The 23,365-nt window shown below is 37.4% G+C and overlaps 1 protein-coding gene across 11 annotated transcripts in view; it reads left to right on the top strand.

Annotated features, from left to right (window-relative positions):
- The window catches only part of ANKS1B (ankyrin repeat and sterile alpha motif domain containing 1B), a 1,196,591-nt gene that overhangs the window by 668,812 nt on the left and 504,414 nt on the right, over positions 1-23,365 (top strand). For all 11 annotated transcript variants that reach the window (XM_055118593.1, XM_055118592.1, XM_055118591.1 and 8 more), the window contains exon 14: positions 1,782-1,854. In XM_055118593.1, the coding sequence (XP_054974568.1) occupies positions 1,782-1,854 (73 nt within the window). The remainder of the gene's footprint in view (positions 1-1,781; positions 1,855-23,365) is intronic.

The following is a 23,365-nucleotide window of genomic DNA, read 5'->3' as shown; positions in this document are numbered from 1 at the left end:
AGTACTATACAGCAAAAACAAATTACTAAATAGTTCCCTTTTACAACTATCAGAGAGACATTAGAGAGGGAGAAATATGTGAGGGGCCAAGTATTATCAATTTCAATTCTACTTACAGACAAAGTCTTTAATTTCATAGAGTGACTCAGAGAAGTTACCATTTTAAGATTTTGAATGACCAGAATTTGACTTTAAAAAGGACTATCTCATAAAATAATAAAGTTTCTTGCCTTTTTTCTTGAATTTATCCAAAGAATAAACTTCATGCTACCCTGACATTTTATTTTAGTATGTCATAGTTTGTTTCTCAAAAGGCTGTGCCAGTCAAATTAAATTTGAAGCCCAGTAGGTCACTATAGTATTCTAAGAATGATTGGCAATGACAGCCTGAATTGAACTGTTTGGGAAAACCACTTGATTTCTCTGTATCTGCTCCAGGATTAATAAAATAGTGTATCTCAGTAATGCTCATTGTCCTTCCTAAAAGCAGTTTTACTCAAACTGCTATGATGAAGAGGAATGGGATTAAATAATAAATGATTAAACTAGTTATTTAACAAATTTCTTTCCAGTCATTAAAATAGTTATATTTTCTAAAGGTTTTATACTAGTAGACTGGTAGTTTATTTGCATCTGCCATTTCGTATGTTTATTAGCTCTTTGATTAACATTTGAAATCCTTTTTTGGAGTAAGATTTGAAATCCTTTTGGAGTAATTAACAAGTAGTTTATCTCTTAGGATTAATTTTATCTATGCCTCACTTCTTATGATGATGGATGAGCTTATGACTAGTCAAGCAGTTTAGTAAGGACTTATAACCATCCAATTAATGAAAATCTAGCCTTTAATTCGAGAAGAGAGAATGCCAGAGAAGAGACATACTCACATGATCGTATCCTCAGTCCTATCTCTTCTCTTGCTTCTTTAGTTTCTGGGCCACACCCAGAAGTGCTGAGGACTTACTCCTGGCTTTGTGCTCATGGAAAACTTCTGGCAGTGTTCAGGGAATCATATGCAGTCCTAGGGATCAAACTGGGATTGTTAGTATGCAAGGCGAACTCCTTAACCTCTGTATTACCTGTCTGCCACCTCACCCCCTTTTGATATTAAAAATACTGAATTCCTTATTTGATGACCCATCAAGTTTTTTTTTCTTTTTGGGTCACACCCAGCGATGCTCAGGGATTACTCCTGGCTCTGCACTCAGGAATTGCCCCTGGCAGTGCTCAGGGGACCATATGGGATGCTGGGAATCGAACTTGGGTCGGCTGCGTGCAAGACAAACGCCCTACCCGCTGTGCTATGGCTCCAGCCCCTGATGACCCATCAAGTTTAAAGTTTCTTTTAGCAACTACAAAGGGAAAAAAAGATAACTTTGAAAATTTAAGAAAGTGAAACATAACATTTATTAAAGTAATTTTTGAACGCTATCTGCTTCTCTTTAAGAAATCATGGGTAATCTTTTTTTTTTCTCTCTTTTTGAATAGAGGCACACATGGCAGTGCTCAGAACTTACTTTGGTTCTCTGTTCAGAGATCACTCCTCATGGGGCTCAAGAGATGTATGGAATGTCAGGAATCAAACACAAGTTAGTCACATGTAAGACAACGGTCCAGTCTGCTATACTATAGCTCCAGCCCCAGAAATCTTGGTTAATACCTTAATTTTAGGATTTTAGTGGTAGAAATATCAAGAATATTCTGTAGGAATTTCAATTTTACTTTAAAATGCATTGTAAGTGACTGTCATTATCCATCTATATGTTAATTTTTTCTCACAGATTGACAAAATAATGAATTCCATAGATGTTGGAATTAACAGTGAACTTCAAGAAATGAATGGTGAGACCAAAAGTAAGTAACCTCTCCTATACAATTTAATGAAAGAATGAATGTTTCCAGAACTAGCTAGAACTTGATGTGTCTTTAAATAATCTCATTGTAGTTTTTAAAAAAGTTTTATTTTAGGAGAGTTGTCTGTTTGTTGGCTTTTGGAACCATACCTGGTTGTCATCAGGGTTTACTCCTGGCTTTGAGCTCAGGATTTGGGGGACCATATATGGTGCTAGGGATCTAACTCACGTTGGCTGTGTGTGAGGTAAGCACTCTACTTGCTATACTATCTCTCAAACCCAAAACACTCTTACATTTTATCATCAGAAAAACAGCTGCAAATTATATTCTTCTATTCATATCAAGCAACATGACCTCTCGATAAGAGTGATAAGAGTGTTTCAGTATTGAAAATTTAGAACTTTCCCCCTGTGAGTTCAAGTGTGGGTGTGTTCAGTGGCAGAGAACTACCTCCCCAGATAGGCCAGACAGTGAGAGACAAATGAAGAAACGGGATCACAGACTGGTTGGTAATCAGTGACTGTTAATTCACATCTCACATCATTAGTTATGGAGAAATCATGAAGGGTGGGGGTAGCAATTACACATAGGTGTGGTTGAACATTATCATAACAATGAGCAGATCTAAAGCCCTTCCTTCAGGGGAAGTTCTTTCAGGCAATTAACTCAAGGATAAAATCTCATCTGGGTGCTCAGCACTCTAGATTCCTGCTAGGAGATCCACCCATGGGCGGAATCCCATCTAAGGGCATATTGCTTTCTCCTTTCCTTAGCTAGTAATCCATTTAACAGTCTTAATCTTTCTCGTCATTTTGTATGGACAGAGTAAGAGATATATTAAGCTTAAAGGGTGCCTCATCCTGGGGACGTCTTGCTATATATCCTAGACTACAGTCCTCAGGCCAGATTATTCTTTCCTAACCCCAGCAGGATCCTTACTTAGTAATTTCTTTTTAGGTCATTACAGAGTTTGTTCTGTGACCGTGCTCTCAACTTATTATACTTATGGTGCTTAACCTGTTCCTTTTTGATTCCAGGATAGCTTGTGGCTTGCCCTGGGTCCACCCAGGTCCATCACGAGGATCCTCCTTTTGAGGGCATTAGGAAGTAAGAGCAACTGAGGCTTAAATCAGTAAATATGACATGACTATGATCAATGCTCAGGAGTAAATATTATTCAAAATCAATTAACTCCCATGTTAGAAAAGGATAGCATTGACTATCTTCCTGTGCCTATATAAAAAGGAGATTGCTCTAAAATTAACTATGCGAAGGACATAAGGGAAAGAGAAAAGCAATATTTTCACTTACATGTACAAAATCCAGAGCCCTGAGGAGAATTTGACTCTACAAGTCACAGGGCCTGATTTAGAGATATAACTTATTAGCAGATAGGGGAAGAAAAGCACGAATGTGAAGTTAAAGATAAACACAGAGGATTAGGAGTGCCTGTGGAATTGGGTGTGCCTTGGGAACACTGTGATGGGTATTAATCAATAAACCTAAACTCCCTGCAGGAGGAGCAAGGAAAAACAAAAGTTAAACCTAAAATGCTTAGAACTATAATCCAACATTTCCCCCATATTTTGCCATTCTAGTTAACATTAATAAAGTTTCAACTTAATGGAAAGTTCAGAGTGGTCTTGAATACAATTTCACACTAGTGAACACTCCTCTTTATCCTGGAAAAAAATGATTAATAAATTTTCTACCTTATAAAATCCAGTATAACAAAAATGTTAGTCATATTTACAAATTCCAAATTCACTAACAAAGGTTCAAGAATTGTCAATTTGCAATCACTATATAAATATACTACCCTTGTCAACTATTTCTTCTTACAGTTTAAGCTTCAAGTGAAAAGTCACTTGAAACCTACTTTGAGACTTTCTGCTTAATACTTATGGTTGATATTAAATGTCTAAATACCTAAATAGTTAACCTTAAGATAACAGTAATATTCATCCTGAAAAAAAATACTGGAAAAATAATTTTTAGAAGGTTCCAGTTCAGTCTTGCCACTAAGCAGTGGTATAACTGTAAATTATATCAGTCTGTAAATTTTTTCATTAGAACCACTGATTTGTAAGTTCTTAGAAGTCATATTTGTTAGTAGGGGTAGTTGAAAATTCTGAGGAGATAATATTAAGGCCAATGAGGAAGTCGAATTACATAAAATTATATTATAAAGGAGGCCAGAGAGAATGCAGAGACTAAGTCATTTGTATTGTAGGCAGCTGACCCAGTTTAGATCATGACCTCATCTGTTCCCCTACCCCCAAGACATTACCAAAGTGATCCCTGAACACAGAGCCAAGAGCCAAGAGTAAGTGCCGAGTACAGAAAGGTGTGGCAATGCACATACACACACACACACACACACACACACACACACATACCACCACCACCACCACCAACAACAACAACAACAACAACACCACCACCAGTAGCAACAAAAGCAAAAAATACATATATCACAAAAAGTTATAGGACTTTGTGGTCCTTTCAATATTTACCTGAGAATTTTACACAATGCACCAAATGTCTCTTAAATCTAAGAAAGTTGGAGAATGGCTGTTTTTCATTATATCGGCTTGGGTAGATAAGGAGTGACTTTGCAATCTGGAACAGTCCCTGAAGTGAATATACAGGTGTAATGACTTCCAGGTAGGAGCATTTTTACTTATTTCTCCGGTATCAAGATAAGTGAAACAGATTATTTTAATATAAGTAGGCCATATGTCAGTAAATGATGATTTTTTAAAGGTTAAACTTACTTATTTTGTATTTTTTTAAAGCTGAACATTTATGCAAAAAGGATAAAAGTTGTGTGCATATATTTAGTGACATTAGAATAATATTAGTCTTTCAGGAATGTGCATAGATGAGTCTCTCATGCAATAGATGCTAAGAAACTATGAAAGCCTTCCTAGTATCCAAAGAACTAGCCTTGGATGTATATTTGTCAGAGTCCTCTCAGGCATGCTTACAGGGTAATTTCAAAAAACACTTACAAAAATGTAGTTTTGATTGATGTGAAGGTAAGATTTTCTAACCAAACATAAATTCTCTGAAGTCAGGGAGACAGCTCAAAGGCTGGAGTGAGGTATGGGCACTATCAGGCCCACTGTGCTGTTCTAAGTATTTGCCTGAACTCCACTGGAGACCCCAGACTCCCCAAATAATCCCAGACACCTCTGAGAATGTTTAAAGCAGAGACTACACTTCTAAAGTTCTTCATCTGCTAATAGTATAAGATCATAAAAGTATCATGAATATTATTTATAATAGAAAGAAGGGCATTGTTGAAAATGGCTGCCTGGAAGGGCATTACAGCAACAAACATATCCACAGTTTATTTTTCCTTTAATACTCTTCTATCCCCTTCATATCACCATCATACCCGCTGCCTTTATTTACTATTTTCCTGCAGCAGTAATGAAAAAGGAAGTGGAGACTCAATCCCCAAAGCATTATTACTATTAACAAAGACTGGTTCTGCATGTGCCTTAATTTTCACCTCTTAATTACATGCTAATTATGCACTGAGTGATTGACCATAGATGAGGCATTCCAATTGGCTATTATGCTCCTTGTGAATTAGAGCTTTTGTGAGCTGCAGCCTTTTCTCTCTTGAGGCAAGCTAGAACTAGAGAGGTGATAAACAACCCCAGGAAATATGACATTTTTTTAAAGACTATACAGAGTACTTGGTGCACTTGGGAATCAGACAAACATGGAATTTGTGCTGCTCTTTGCTAGATGCTTACTCTTAGGCAAAACTGAAATGGTGAAATAGGTATGGGATCATTGTAAAGATGTAAATGCCATGTATGTATTCTCGGATACATGTGACGTGTATTAAATTATAATAATATTCCCCCTTCAGCCAAATGAGTGAGATGTCATGTTTGACACTGTGAGTATATGAAAATTAACAGACATATTTGCCTCCATTTATTAATATAGCCCTTATTATAAGCCTTTTCATGTCAGTTAGTCTCATAGTCTTCAGGAAATTTTGTTATATTCTTTTAAAATTTTAGGATGTGTCAATTAGAATACAATTAGTAACAAGCGGAAGAGCAAATTGGTACAGAGGTTAGTTGTTACTAAAAGTAAACATAAAACAGAGGGTAAACTAAGAGAGAAAGGAGAAAGCACTAGAATGTATTGGTTGAAATGCTCCACATTTTTTATAAAGTCTAATAATCCTTTTCTTTTTTGCTTGATAATGAAAAGATGTGCAGTGATATTAATGGGGGAAATTGTCGAAGATGAAACCCTACTTTGCCTAGTTTGTGTTTTCAGCCTCTAGTTTTTTTTTTTATTTTTTTGGAAGGGGAGAATTCATAAAATCAAGTTTTATACCTAATTTCAACAGAACTACATAGTTTATGATAATTTGTGATACCTAATGCTAAAATCGTCAGAAGATGACTGAGGAAATAAACCATGCTTAATGCAGATAAATGAAGACTTAAGGATCAGCATTAAAAAAAATTTTTTTTCATGCCTTCGCCTTTGGTTTTAATGTTTTGGTTTGCCACACCACCACCACTCCTTTTCTTTCACATTTGTTATATTTGGGAATTTTAGAAGCAAATTATTTATTAACCTAGGAACTCATATTTTTACTCCTGAAAGTGTAAACTAGCTCATTATTTCATCAGCTTATGACTGAACTGACTAGTTCTGTTTTTACAAACCAATTCTTCTCCTTTTTCTATGATTCTCGGGATTAAACTAAAGCAAGTTAAGTTCTCTACTTCTGAGAACATAACCCCACTCTTCTCCCCGCTCTGTCATAAATTCCTTAACTAAAATTGTATCCAGAAATCTCAACTGTTAAATAAAATTTAATAAGATTTAGTGCATTAATTCTAGCTCAATCTTTTAGTTTCCCACTCAAAATATTATTAACAAATGACTTTTCAAATATAACACCTGGTTTCACACTTGAAATCAGATTAAATAACAAACAAATCATCATTGGCAGGAGGATTCAATTATATTAAGTATCTCATTATGCAGAACAGTCCCCTTTAGTGGTGTTAGATATGTAATGTTGCCAATGGGAGAAGTGGTTCTAAAAGGATGGGGGGTTCCCCAGTGGCTTACGTGAAGTGAAGAGCAAAGAGGTGGAAGTCTCGAGAAGGGTGTCTGCACGTTCCCTGTCTACCCAACTGGGTCACCCATAGAAGTGCCTGGGGAGATCTACGTTTGATGAGTGTCTACTCTTAGCACCTGCACAGTACAGATCTTATGTCTCACCAGCTCCACAAGGAGGTCATACACTGCACCTGGGTTCCACTTGTTCTGCCTGACAAAGGAAACGAAGCCTGTCACCAATTTCTTGGGAAACCATAGAACTCAGGGTGGAGCGAGGAATTGCTCTTTGGAGGAAAAGGAAGTCAATAGTAAGCCCTACCCGGACCTTCCAGGACTATCATCTTCCCTTAAGAAAAGAACTTCAGGAGTAGATGAACGTCAAGTAAAACAAGTTTATTTGGGAAATAAGAAGAGAGCAAGAGAATGACACATGCTCCTGAGAGGACGCAAGCTTTTCCGGAGTGGAAAGAGGCTCTTGGAAGAAAGTTATGCACAGATATTTTCCATATCTGTCTTTGTCCTGAGTTCTTTACACAGGTGGCAACTAATGGGACTCTTCCTGGGGCAAAGCATAGAACTTCTGATGGGCCCTTCTTGAGTTATTATCGAAGTCTTTGTTCATGCATTCCTGGCACCTTTCAGGATCCACCCATGCTGGGTCTTTTCAGGCCTGGAATTCTGCCTCACAAATGCTTTCTTGGTTCCTGAGGTGGGTCTCTTGTCTCAGGCCTTCGTGACTTTGGGCTGAAGCTGCTTTTCCCAATAGACATTACCAAGGCCAGCCTAGCTCCTTCACCTGAAGCAATATGATAGCACATACTATATCATTATGCAAGTATATGTATGGAACTCGTTTCAGAGACCAAGTTTTGAAGTGAGGTGAACTGGACTTCAAATTACTGTTTTGTGATTCATTGACTTTATGACCTCTTTGATGTCAACTTTCTTATCAATTCAAATTTTAACAATCACCTTATAAAACTGCTATAGTTAAGCACTTATAGAATTATAGCTTAGATCATACCAGATGACCAGTCACTGTCACTGTCATCCCGTTGCTCATCGATTTGCTTAAGCAGGCACCAGTAATGTCTCCATTGTGAGACTTGTTGTTCCTATTTTTGTCATATCGAATACGCCATGGGTAGCTTGCTAGGCTCTGCCATGCGGGTGAGATACTCTCGATAGCTTGCCGGGCTCTCTGAGAGGGGTGGAGGAATCAAACCCCGGTCAGCCGTGTGCAAGGCAAATGCCCTACTCACTGCACTATAGTTACAAAAAGATGGCCAATAAATATAAATTCTCTTATTATTAAAGTATGCATAATTTATAATTAATTGGAATGTAGAACATAGGAAGATACTTAGAAAATCTTGCTTATCTTTCTAATCAGTGAGAAGTGTACTTAAGATAGAACTACTCTTAATTCTGTGTTGCTCTCATGCAGTATTTCTTGAAGTTTCCTTTTTTATTTGTTTCATTTTTGTTTGGGGACCACACCTGTCAGTGCTCAGAGCTTATTTAGTGGTCTCTCAGGGATCTCTCCTGGCAGTGCTCAGGGGACAGTATGAGATGTGGGGGATCAAACCTGGGTCTGCGGCATGCAAGGTAAGTGCCCTACCTGCTCATCTCTGACCCTTGAAGTTTTATTTATTTAACACTGTCTTTATGTCACTAGGAAGCAGTTTCAAATTGGGATTTACCTTAATCATTAGGAACTACTCAAATTGCCGTATGTAAGTAAAGTTGTATCAATAATTGACTCCACAGGACTTGCTTATCATTCACAACTTCAAATATATAAAATATTCAAGAGGCCAGCCTTTATAATATGGGGTGGCAGGTAATCTTATAGACACTCCCCCAGCTCTCAAAAGGCTTTGGTAATCTAATGATACTTCAAGTATGTGGACTTTGTTAGATTGATCTTGACTGTATAAATACAAGATTTTTTTAGTGTATTTAGTTAGAAGATAATATATTTAAACTGGCATCTTTTATGGTTAAGTTTAAATTGTATTGAAAGTGAAATATGCTAGAGTTTTTAAAACTTGGTTTTTTTCCAATACATGGATCCCATCTAAATTTTAATTATAAGTGAAAGTTATTAAATTGAATTTAAAGAATTTTATTATAGAATGTCCTAGGTAGATAACGCATAGTTCTTGAGTCATTTGCTGGAATGTGCATAGCTCTGAAAGCAGTAACTAAAGTTAATCCCACAAACCTATTTTTTAAGCTTTTGTTCTTCCTGAAAAAGCCTGAAGGGCAGATTACAGGTTAGTCATTAATAAAGCAAAGAGACTTTCCACAGAGAGTTTCTAAAAATTTAGGAACTAAAGGGGCTAGGGAGATAGCTCAGTGGGTAGAGAGCTGGCTTGGCACATGGCCGACTGGGGTTTGATCCCCAGCATGCCATATGTTTGCCTGAACCCCTCCAGGAATGATTCCTACATACAGAACCAGGAGTAAGCCTTGAGTACCACTATGTATGGCTCCCAAACAAAGCAAAACAAATCAGTATCTCACTCAGGCATAGTAAGTGGTCTCCATCTTGATCAAACTTATATCCTCTCCCTCATCTCAAGGAACAGAACGCATATAGAGCTTTCCCCAAGGTGAGTTTCTTTCTTTTATTTTTTTAAAATTTTTAAAAATTTTATTGAATCACTGTGAGATAGTTACAAGCTTTCATGCTTGGGTTACAATCTCACAATGACCAAACACCCATCCCTTCACCAGTGTACATTCCCCACCACAAATATCCCAGGTACCCCCCCTCTTTCCCACCCTCCCCCTGCCTCTATGGCAGACAATATTCCCCATACTCTCTCTCTACTTTTGGGCATTATGGCTTGCAACACAGACACTGAGAGGTCATCATGTTTGGTCCATTATCTACTTTCAGCATGCATCTTCCCATCCCAACTGGTTCCTCCAGCCATCATTTTCTTAGTGATCACTTTTCTATTCCATCTGCCTTCTCCCCTCCACTCATGAAGCAGTCTTCCAGCTATGGGGCAATCCCCCTGTCCCCAAGGTGAGTTTCTACTGGGTGACTAAGCCTACCCAAATATCTCCAAACTCTTGAAATTTGCTCCTGTAGCTTTAAATCTGCATCGGAGACACTTAGCCACCAGTGCAGCTGATAAGTTTCCTCCTGCTGAGGTTGTGATGAGAATATTATTCCTCAGGAGAATGCTTGAAGAGGTATATTTACATTCTCCTACTGTTGCCTTATTAGAAAAAGGGCAAAGTGGAAAGAATCAAAATGTATTTAATTCTGACTGGGTGTTAGATATTGTTTGCATTCAAATACTGTTTGCATTCAAATCCAGGGTAACTCACTGGGGTACTTACACCCATTTTGTAGATTAAGAAAAGATCAGCAAAGGTTCATAGCTGTAGACATTAAATGTAGTTTTATTCTTCCTGAAATCTATTCTCTTTTCAAAGAAATATTCCTCTGACACAGAACAATGGATGTAGTTCTGTCTCTCGTGCTCAAAGCATACTCATATACATGAAGGGAATCCATCTGAGGGGTTAGATAGAAAACCAATCAATTCCGCTTAGCAAAGCCCAACTATTGATATAAGAAAGTGTCAGTTCAAATTCAAAAACCCTCCCAAAGCACAGCTCTCATGGTCATATTTAAAGGATTCACAGTTCTGACTAGTTCCCACCTCCCCCATATGAACATCTAAATGCTAATAATGACCTGCGTTTCACTTATTTTCAGAGGAAGAATTTTCCTTGCCTCCAGTAATATTCTTTTTTCCTGTGAACTGTTAAATTGCACATAAGAGCCTCACTGTGAATGCTTTTCAACCTGCACAATTTATTTTGATTTTTGCAGCACTATTTTTAATAGAGCCAACTGGGAAAGGTGGGCAGTACAATACCTACCACACAAGCACACTATTTTATCTAAATCAAGAGAGGACGTACTTTTGTTAGTATTTTATATAATACTTCAGCGAGTGACTTTTTTTAGATAGATTAAATCTAATAAATCCCTAAAGAATAGACTAGCTCTGTAAAAATGTAATAGTCATCATTAGGCTATCTTGAGTTAACTGGATTTTACCAAGAGATAGTATTTACTCAATCAAATGATTATATGCTTAGCACAATGAATGCTGAAATTTATTTAATACCATTAATTCCAAATGGTCATTTAAGAACTAAAATATTCCAGTTGTTTATTTTTGCTTTTCTCCCGATTGACTGGCTGGAGTTGTTTGCAAAAATGTCCGTGAAGCCAATATTATGAAATCTTTTTCCTGTTTTTCTTTCTGAATTTTATGGTTTCAGGGCTTACAACCAAGCCCTGAGTCCTCTTTGAAATAATATTTCTGTATGCTAGGAGATAACTGTCTAGCTTTAGTCTTTTGTTAAGTGGATATCCAAATTCCTTGGTATTTTGGTTGAAGAAACTTTTCCTTTCCTTGTATATACTTTCACTAGTCATCAATTTGGTGTCGGTTTTCTTCTGAACTGTCAATTCTATTCTATGATCCTTGTGTCTATTTTTGTTCCAATACTACACTCTTTTAGCATTGTCTATGATCTGTAATGCTATTAGCTGTACTATTAGCTGTAGTGCTGTTCAAGTCTCGCAATGGGACTGAGGCCTTGCCACCTTCCGCTCAGGACTTGCTTTGGTTATAGGTCTGCTGTGGTATCAATAAGTCTCAGCAGCAACGTTTGTTCTGTTTCCTTGAAGAATGCCATCCCCTTGAAGAATTTTAGTAGGGATTTCACTGGATCTATATATTGCTTTATGCAAGATTGTCGTTTTTACAATGCTAATTTTTCTATTTCAGGACCATGGAATGTTATATTACATTCTTATGGTTCCCTTTATTTCTTTTAACAATGTATTGTAGTCTTAATTGTATGGGTCCCTTGCCTCTTTTGTTAAGCTTATCCATTAAACTTCTTTAATTTTTCTTTTTTTGAAGCAATTCAATTGTTCCCTTGATTTTTTTTTATGTTTCATTGCTTGAGTATAAAAATATGTCAATTTTGTATATTGGTTTTGTAAACTGTCTTTCTATTATACTGATCTATTATTTTAATAGAGTGTCTTTTTGTTTGTTTGTGGGCCACACCTGACTCTGCAACAGGGATCACTCTTGATGGGACCCAGGGGGCCATGTAGGGTGCCTTGGATTGAACTAGTTTAGCTGCATACAAAAGGAAGCAAGTGCGCTACCCACTGTACTATATCTCCAGCCTTCCTAGTAGTGACTATCTTTCAGTGGAGACTGTGGTTTTCAATGTATATGATCATGCCATTTACAAATAAGAGTTTTATTTCTTTTCTGATTTTCGTTCATATTCCTTTTAAAAAATAATCTTTGTTTTGTCTGAGACATCTAACACTATGGTAAGTATAAGAGGTAACAATGGAAAACCTTATATTCCATGTAATTGCTCTACAAAGACTCCGTATGATCTCGAGAGCCGACCAGAAGTGCAGAACGAGGAGTAAGCTCTGAGCCCCACAGGCTGTGGCCCCACGAACAAACAAAAAAAAACCAAAAAAGCCCAACCGTACTAATGTAGGAATATATCCTAAAGTAGCAACAGAATGAAAGCAAAATATGTGTCTGTAAAGTAAAGCATTTCTGGAATTTATTATGATTAAAATAAGACAATTAGAGGCTGGATATATAGTATAGTACGTAAGGTGCTTTTCTTGCCTGTAGCCAACCTCAGTTCAATCTCTAGCATTCCATATAGTCACAGAACCCACCAGGAGTAATTCCTGAGAACAGAGCCAGGAGCAAACCCTGAGAACACATACGTCACAATCACGATCACAAAAATCTCATTGATCGTCGAGTGACTCGAGCGGTCTCAGTAACCTTTACATTTGTCCTATCCCTAAAATTTTAGAAGCCTCTAAAGGCTTCAGGGTCAGGAGAGTGAGATTCAGCTGGTTAATGGCTTTGACATATAGATACACCATGGGAAGCTTGCGAGGCTGTCGCATGTTGACAGGAAACTCTCAGTAGCTTTCAAGTTTCTCCCAGAGGGAAAAGTAGGTTTTAAGATATCGCTTCTGGGAGCTTGCTTTTAAGTCCCTGGATGTTGGCAGTTGATGGGATTACACACACCTGGGTTTCTCTGACGGCGCCTTCATGAGTGAGGCCTGTCCAAACGTGTGAAGAGAGGCCTCCAGCATGGCTGTAGCTAGGTTCCGGTGGTCTTCGGCCACCGGGAGCTCTGCTCGGGGCAAGGAGGGAAGCTGGAGCCCATCCCCTCTGAGGGGCCCCGGGGAAGACAGCCAGGTGTGTGGGCAAGAGACTCTGAGAACACATACATACACACACAAAAAGGCATCGAGTCATCATTAATAGAAAATTTATAAACTGGGTTACCATAATTACCTATGTTAAAATCATAAATATTGATTATAACTATAATTTATATTTATTATCATAGAATTATATTCATAATATAATACCAAGTAAAAAGGTAGATAGCAAAGTATATTAGAGTACTATTTTAAATGCACATGCATTAAAAAATCTGAAATTATACAGGTAAAATTATTTACTGAATAAGTCCTGAGCATAGTCAGGTGTATCCCAAAACAAAAAAGCATTTCCCCATTTAGTGAACAAATAATTTTTTATACAGTATATAATTTATATATAGACATATGTATACAAACATATGCAGATATTTATGTGTGAAACAAAATGTTACAGATATATGTGCTGATTTAATTAGAGATTTTCCAAGTAAACATTAATAATGATAATGTCAATAAATATTTGCATTTATCATGAATTAAACTGGATATGTTTCAGTAGTTTCCAAAAAGGGATGCATTTAACTTGCTTTATTTTATTTTTAATGCAATTGCAAAAACTATTTTTAAATAAAACATGGTTGTTTTAAAGTATTCATAATATTTTATCATAATGATATTTTTGTTTGAGTTTAAGTTAACTCTGTGTGCATATTCTACTGAAATACAATACAAGTACATTCAATTTGCATGTATTGATTCTAATTGTATGGATAGTTTTGTAACCTTATTTTCATATAATATTTCTCAAAATTATATTTCATTACATCCTTTTTCTTACCCTCTCACTTCATCCCCTCTGTGACTATTCACTGTTAACCTGATGTATATTCTTCTGTTCTTTTCTTCAATGTAAAGCAATTACAAAGAAGAGCTAGGTAAATAGTTTTAAAAATAGCAATGTACATATATTTACCTCTCATTTAGCAATAGATAATAGCTTAATTTTATTTTTACCATCAGTAAACTTGTGATCCTGTGAAACAAAAATACACTCAGAAAGTTTACCCTCAGATTGATGTGAGTGCAGTTACCACCTCTGTACTAATTTGGTGTGGTTAGAAAATAGCCCTTCACAATGAGCCTAATTTAAAAACAGAAAGAATTCAATTTAACCCACTTCTTTAATACTATGATATGCACTTTCATCTTTTGTTCTATGTGTAATGTTTTGACAAAATGTCCTTCTTGAAAGCTTTCTACATAATTTCTTGAGGACAAATGACCAACAAATCTAAATTATGTATATTTCAACTGGGTTGCTCTAGGAATTTTGCCAGATCCTCAATAGTGCTTTAGAAACATATCAATGTAATAAGTGCATAACTATATTATATATAGCTGTTAAGATAGATAAGTTATTTGTTCGTGGCCCGCGTCGCGATTTCCCTTCGCCAGCAAGGAGTGAGACGACACGGGTTGAGGATCCTTCTGCAGCAATTTTATTCACTTAACTTCATGAGGAGAAAGAACGAACCCCAACCCGGGTAATGGCAGTCCTTATATAGCCTGGTTGCCCCGCCTCTAAGGTGGTGCTCATTTTCTATTGGCTCTCGCTCATAGGGTGGCGCCTTTCCTATTGGCTCTCGCTCATAGGGTGGCGCCTTTCCTATTGGCTCTTGCTCATAGGGTGGCGCCTTTCCTATTGGCTCTTGCTCATAGGGTGGCGCCTTTCCTATTGGCTCTTGCCACGCATGCGCAATGCGGTTGTTGCGCATGCGCGATCATGCGCATGCGCAATGTGCTCTGGCTCCCTACAGTTATTTACTTTTAACATATAAAAGTGGCTTTCTCCAAAGCATCTTAATTCTTAAAATAAAACACTCCTTATCTTGAGTAGACTTGTAGGAGACTTAAATGACTCTGAAATTGTATTGGGGGGATGAGGTGAAGGATAATGAGTGCAAACTTCTAATAATATAACTTGCCTGTCATTTTGCATCCAGTTAATTTCTCATCAAAATTTGTATGGTGAAATAAAAGTGGTTAGTATTTTGGTAGTATATTTTCACTGACTTACAGGTACTGTTCACAGTTAATCACTTCTTCCCTGTTGACTTGGCTTGACCACACTGTAGCCAGACATCTCTTCTCCCCAAAGGTCCCTAAACTTTGATTTGCTCCCAGATGTGAATAAGAATTAAAATATACAACATCTACCTTTGATAGTTCATCCAGAATTATTTCACAACAGAAAAATACTTTCTCTTCTACCATGTCGATCAAGCTTTCAACTGGTCTCTGCCTACTCCATTTCACTCTAAGGTCCTGTTAAAACTACTACCCTTTCCTATGAAAGAAAAGTCATTTACTGTTTGAATTTAAAATATCTGAAAAATTCTAAGAGAGGATCCTTTACCTTAACGCAGTAGTCTTTACTAGTCTCTCCTTGCCAAATCTGGATTTGGTTTTTGATCTTTGTTTGTTCATTTTACAAAGAGAAAAATTGTTAGGCCATTTTTTACATTTTTGATTCATCTTTTTAACTTCTCAGTCACTTCTCTTTTCATCTTTTAAGTTTTTATTAGACCATGAATGACTTTTCCCCAGTGTCCTCCTCAAAGACTCTGTAGATTTTCCATAGACAATATTTTGAAATAAAGAACATGTGCATAAATGTGTGTATGCATGTGCCCTGTAGATTATATTCCTAAAATAATCAAAGTTGCACATATGTACATATGACAGTCATATGTACAAACTTTTATAGGTTGATTTCTACATTGACTTCTGACTGACCAGAAATTTCCTTAGGCAATTCTGTTATTTCTCGGTATCTAACACCAAATGTATAAACTCATGAAATACGAAGCCCTGGATTTCCCCCTTCCCTTTCCTTTGCTGTTGTGATGGCCAGAGATGACATTCATTTGGGGGGCTTGCCATGTTCACTGGAAGGCAACGGGGGGTGTCAATGTAGTACTTGCATATGTGCTCACTGGGTTTAGTACTCATTTAGTCGCTCTTGTATAGATTCTGGGCATGAAGTATACTTGCTAGGAATCATCAGTGTTCCCATTCATGCATGCTGGAGTAGAGGCTCACACGTCTTGATTGTGTTGTTGTGCACTAGAGATTGAATATTCGATTGTGACTCCTAGGATCCCAGGGAACAGAAGTGTCAAGATCATGAAGGCTTGAACGTGCCTGTAGCCTCACGTTTGCAAGTCAGGTCCTTTTGCCACTGAGCCAACTCTAAGGTCCCAAAGCTGATTTTTTTCTTAGAACAAAACTATAACACATGATTCTTAATACTTAATTGCTGACTGCTTGTGGGAGCACCAAGCTTGAGGCTGCAGTCTCACTTTTGCAAGGCAGGCCCTTTTGCCACTCAGCAAACTCCAAGGGCCCAAAGCTGATTTTTTTAAACCAAACTATATCATGTTATTCTTAATACTTGACTGCTGACAGTTGCTAAAATATGAATAAAGTAAGCCTGTATTTTAAAATGTAAAGAGTCTCTCTTATTTGAAAGCTTAATGATATTTAATTGTATGTATGTACTCACATTACTTCTATTCACTGATCTAAGAAAGAATGTTTAATTTATTTCCATGTCTGGATTTTGTAAATAATGCTGCTGTAAACAAACATGATAGTATAGTTATTTCTTTAAAAATCATAATTTTTCTCTCTGGGATACTCAGAAATAAGATTTCTGGATCATATGATAGCTTTATGTTTGTTTCTTTTATTTTTTATTAAGTTCCTATGAATTACAGTGTTATTCATGATTGCATCTCAGACATACAACGTTCTAACACCAATTCCTTCACCAATGTCCACTTCCCTTCACCAATGTCCCCAGTATTCCCTTCCTCCCGCTTTGCTGATTCAGTGACAGGTGCTTTTATTCCTCCTTTAGTCACTGTGGTTTACAGTACTGCTACTGATAGGGTATCATGCATTTCACTTTACCCCTCCTATACCAATCCCTCCTATACCCCTTAACATTCCAACCAATGGTGTATGTTGTTTTAATATCTTCACATCCTTGTTAATAATATAAAAAAATAATAGACACCCTTTATCATAGTGATGTGTTATCTCATGGTGATTTTGATTTTTGATTTTCATTTCCTTGATGACCTGTGATCATGAGCATCTTTTCATATATTATTCACCTTGAAAACAGTATGCTAAGTGAAATGAAACAGTCATAGAAGGACAGATAATGCAAGATTCTTCTCAAATGTCTTTCTCCCTGGAGGTTGCTACAGCCCTAAACTCAGTGTCTTAAAAATGGCTTAAATGGGGCTGGAGCTATAGCACAGCAGGTAGGATGTTTGCCTTGCATGTGGCTGACCCGAGTTTGATTCCCAGCATCCCATATGGTCCCCTGAGTACCGCTGGGGTAATTCCTGAGTGCAGAGACAGGAATAACCCCTGTACATCACCAGGTGTGACCAAAAAAATGCAAAAAAAAAGGATTAATTTTTTTTCTCACAATTTTGAGGCTAAAAAGTCCAAGGTCAAGTGCTAGCAAGTCCTAGTTCATAAACAGCATTTTTTAAGGTCCTTACAAGGCAGGAAAGAGCCAGGAATTCTGAGGGCTTCTTTAATATTTTTAAATAGTTTTGTATCAGTGTATTATAGTTAGGTAATGCGTTTACTATGATGCAGGCATTTAAAGTCTACATCACCTCATCACCACCAAAGTACATAAGAACCCCAACCCTTGTCTGTGTCGTACCTCTTCCACATTTTCCCCATCAATCAGGGATTCTCAATTTGCACTTCAGTACTCAGAGTTTATTAACAGTTGCTATCAGTTGATCTCTTCCCAACATGTCCAACCCCAAACTCACACTATGGATTAGATTTCAACATACGGATTTTGGATTATAGGATTGAGATATTTAACATAGTCAAATTCATAGAAATAATGTAATATCGGCTTCCAGAGATGGGAGAGGGGTGTAGTTGGAGAGTTATCGTCAAAGGGCTATAAAATTTCACTTATGCAAGATGCTTAAATTATAGAGATATGCTATACATTTTACTGTTTATTTTTGTTTGGGAGTCTGTGCTTAGGATTTACTCCTAGTTCTATGCTCAGGAATCACTACTGATAGACTTGGAGGACAGGCAAACACCTTACTCACTGTACTATCTTTCCAACCTGTTCTGTACAATATTACATCTATATTAATAAATGGATCAGAGTGATAGCATGGCAGGTAGGGTGTTTGCCTTGTATGTGGCCAACCAGGGTTCAATTCCTCTGTCCCTCTCGGAGATCCTGGCAAGCTACTGAGAGTATCCCTCCCGCCTGGCTGAGCCTGGCAAGCAACCTGTGGCCTATTCAATATGCCAAAAACAGTAACAACAAGTCTCACAATGGAGACGTTACTGGTGCCCGCTCGAGCAAATCAATGACAATGGGATGATAGTGCTTCAGTGTTACTAATAAATAATACTGAATTGCATACTTAAAAAATTAAGAATAGACTTCATGTTAAGTGTTTGTGCTTCCCTCACAAACATTAATCAGAAACAACAAATAAAATAATAAAAAATGATTCTTACTCTGTGTATTCACAGCAAGCATTTCTTCTCTAATCATCTTCTCAAGCATTTAAAAAGACCACTTGTGTTTCATGTATCTTGTACACTCTTATTTTACTTTTATGATGGGTGTGCTCATATTATTGCTAGTGTTAGTGAGTATATATACTCTATGAATTTATATTCTGCTACCTTCAAAAAAAGACTTGAAAAGGCTTATAAAAAAGATATAACTAGAATAAAATCCCATTAAACCATAGTAAAAGATATGAACCAAATAATTTAAGAGGAAAAAAATCTGAGGGAGCAAAAAGGGAAGCATATATTTTGGAGAGACTAAACTAAGGAAAATAACTGTGCATTGGTTCTGAACTTCTTAGCAACAATGAGAAAAGTAGGCAACAAAACTATCATTTAAAAGAAAATATTATCAATGTGTGTAAAGGAACTCTATCTTATTTGAAGATTCTGAAAAGAGTAACCCCATGGATCATTTTATAAAAGATATATAACAAAAATAGAAACACTTTCAGCAGAATGCAGAGGAAGAGGACATGTGATACCTATGACTGATATTTGGGCATATGCACTGTGTGTAGCTAGCATCTTTGCAAAGATCTTTCTGGGGGGTGTTTATGCTTTCTCCATGATACAAGCAAGCATTGGTTCTAAAATATCAATACTGTTTTTCTTACCCTTTCTAAAAAAAGGCCTCCTTTACTTTATCTATATGTCAATGGCCTGAATACTAAGAATTGATGGGTGCTTAATAGATTTGTAACTGTCACTGTCACTGTCATCCCGTTGCTCATTGATTTGCTCGAGTGGGTACCTGTATTCGATATGCCAAAAACAGTTAACGGTAACAACAATAGAATTGTATACAGTAAAATTTTACGTGACACAGAATTGAGAGAGAAAGCTTGAAAAATGTTACCAAAAAATGTAAAAATATCCCATAAGCCTCCTCTGGCTGGCTCCAGATAATCTCATCATTGGCCACCATCCAGATCTCATCTAGATAGCATGTCCTTCTCTCCCAGAAGGAGCGTAACACGATGCTCGCCATAACCATGCCGCCAGACCCTGAGCCAGGCTGTTTCATTCAGGGCGCTCCAGAGTGGGGTGGGTGAGACCCTCGCTACCCAAGAGACCCAGCCTTGGCAACCGGAAAACCTCCATGCTCATGGCCGCTGTCCACATGCTAAGGCAGAGCTTCACCCATGAATGAACCTATTACAGGACCTCGACACTTTGTACCACACACACTACCCATACTCCAAGAGTACCGCACCTCATTTGATGTAGTTCAAAGTAGGAGGGAACCTACACCAGTTTTTCCTACACAGAGGAAAATATTTTTTACAGATATATATATATATGTATATATATATATACACACACATATATATCACTGTATCACTGTCATCCCATTGTTTATCAATTTGCTCGAGCAGGCACCAGTAATATCTCCATTGTGAGACTTGTTGTTACTGTTTTTGGCATATCGAATACGCCACACAAAGCTCAACTCATAACAATGTTAGTGATCTCTTATAGAAGGGCTTAATGGCCCCGGGGTGGAATATAACAATCCTCACCCTCTTTACTCTAAGGACACTTTTTGGTAGCATTTTCACCAGTTTTTCATAATAAAAAATGCCATATGTTATTTCATTTCTGCTTTGGGGCAGGGATTGGGTTTCAGGATGGAAACATCCAATATATATTGTGGTGGGAAGGTGTAATGGTGGTGGGATTGGTGTTTGAATATTAAATGTAATGAAATATTGAAACTACTTAGCGGTAGTGCAGTGCGTAGGATGTTCGCCTTTCACACGGCCAACCCGGGCTCGATTCCTCCGCCCCTCTCAGAGAGCCCAGCAAGCTACCGAGAGTATCTTGCCCGCAAGGCAGAGCCTGGCAAGCTACCCGTGGCGTATCTGATATGCCAAAAACAGTAACAACGAGTCTCAAAATGGAGACCTTACTGGTTCCCACTCGAGCAAATCGATGAGCAATGGGATGACAGTGACAGTGACAATGACTTTATAAAACAAAAAAAGTTATTTAAAAAAAGTAAGGTAGAATAAGCTCAGCTTCATCCTGGTGATTTTCATATGAGCTATATTTCCCTAATTCTTTAAAATACGAATATTATTTGTGTCATAATGAAATAAAATAGTTCTATTTCATTATATAAAAGCACCTAAAACTGTTAAGATCTATAAGTTATTATATTACCTTTCCAGAAACCTCTTTCCTTTTAAATTGAGGTCATTGTATTCATTTTGTTTCTCTCTAGGCCATTGAGTGCAGTTTATAATCATTCAATAAAATAGTTGCTTTATATCCATACGTAGGCTATCCAACTCCGGGAATAGTTCTAAAATGAATTGGATTTTCATTCTCATAGAAGTGATCTGTAAAATGCATTCTCATGAATTAAACAAAATCTGTTTATTCCAGGAATGGAGTAGGGCATTTGCCTTGTATGCAGTTGACCTGGGTTCAATTCCCGGCACTACATATGGTTCCTGGATCCCGGTGAGCAGAGCAAGAGGAAGCTCTGAGCATAGTTGAGTTTGGCCCAAAAACAAAAGGGAAAAATTGTTTACTCCATGAACAAAATAAATAATAACATTTTCCTCATTTAGGAAAACAAGAGCAGAGGGGAATGGACATATACAGGACAATGAACATATACAAGTACATGAAGAGGTATAGCTTGATTGTTCAGAGTTTGATTGTTCCTCAACCCACAATCAATATCTTCCCAAATAAGTTGATAATGTTAACAGTAAATTACTTTCAAAATGGTTATGCTAACAATAGTTGAATAACTTAATATATAGTATGGAATTTGGGGGCAGAGTCTCCTGCCCCTAGTCCTGGTTCTCTTCACCAGGGCCCCTCAGAGGGGGGTGGGTTGAGTTTCCCTCCCCACCCCAAGTAGAGCCCCACCAGCCAAAGTCCTCTGGAACCCAGCCATAGCCATGCTCAAGGCCACTCTTCACATACTCGGACGAGCCTCACACATGAAGGAACTTGCAGAGGAAGCCAGGTGTGCGGGACCCTGGGGCTGAGATCTCCAAGCCTGCTCAGGTCGAGACTGGGCCTCCTCCACCCAGATCTCCCATTTTCCAGTAGCTAGGCAGTCACACCCACAAACTGCCCCCAGCCCGTGTAATCCCATCAAAGGCCAAGATCCAGAGACTACAAAAACCAAGCTCCCAGAAGCATTTGCAGTCGCACAATCTCTTATTGTCTAGTTCTCCCTCTCAGAGAACCCAGCAAGCTACCGAGAGTATTCTGCCCACATGGCAGAGCCTGGCAAAGAGCCTCCAATGCAGCACTGTTGGGAAGGATGAGTAAAGAGAGGTTGCTAAAATCTCAGGGCTAGGATGAATGGAGACATTACTGGCACCCGCTTGAAAAAATTGATGAACAACGGGATGACAGTGATACAGTGATATAGTGATAGAGTTTGGGGAGTCTATAGAGGTATATGCCAGAAATCCTTCTATCCATAAGTTCTAGATGATTCTATGGGAAATTGACAACCTAGACATGAAGTAGGAACTATAGGAATAAAAGAAAAGAGTCATGTCACAAGAGATAATATCTTCTCTTTAATGTTATTTATCTTTTATGTCTAGCCAATTACTTTGAAATTCTAATAGAAGCTATATGATTTCATGAAAATACACTTGAAAATTATTTAAATCCCTCCCATGGTGTATGTGTGTGTATATGTGTTTGTGGTGTGTATGTGTATGTGGTGTGGTATGTGTGTGTGGTGTGTGTGCACACACATGCACACACACATCTGGAGAAATGAAAATATTTTCAGGAGAAGAAAATGCATTAATAAAGAATTTTATAAGCTTTTCTTAACTCCAGAAATTATGTGCAGATATACAGAGTTCTATTTCCCAATACTTTTATGTGCTAACAATGATTTCCATAAACCTACATGACATATCCTGAATTTGTTGGTCATAGAAGTGTTCTTACCTTTTCGATTCTAGACTGAACAAAACTAAAATTAATCATTATTTTTAATATTTTTAAATGAAGAGTAAGTTTCTATGTAGTAATTTAAATCTTATTTTAGTAGGTAAAATATTTGATTCATGATTCAGTAATTATAGACTAAAAAGTATTCACTGAAAAAATTTTCCATATAGCACCATGCTTGTTGACTATGATTTTCACTTCTCTTCCTCGTAGTTAAACAAATAGTGACAGTTGGATTCTTTCAGGTATATTAAATGAAGATAGAAGTAAATATGAATTTTTTTTTTAATCTTCTCTTTTCAGTTACTTAACAAATAGAGCCACAGACCAGGGATTCTGAAACTTTTTCCACTTGTGACTCCTTCTAATCCAAGAAATATAATAGTGGATAGGCTCAGCCAGAAACACCTTGGATTCATTACTGACCTGGTTTTGAATTAATTTTGGTTCATTGTGTGTTCAGAAGGTTTTTAGTGCTGTCAATTTTTTTCGCATCTGTGAGTCACAAACTAGGCCATAGACTACATACTATTCCTCATCTTG

This window comes from Sorex araneus, chromosome 10 (genome assembly GCF_027595985.1).
Source record: "Sorex araneus isolate mSorAra2 chromosome 10, mSorAra2.pri, whole genome shotgun sequence".
Lineage (NCBI taxonomy): Eukaryota > Metazoa > Chordata > Mammalia > Eulipotyphla > Soricidae > Sorex > Sorex araneus.
Note: the sequence above shows the minus strand (reverse complement) of the source record. Positions and strands in the feature narration are given on the sequence as shown.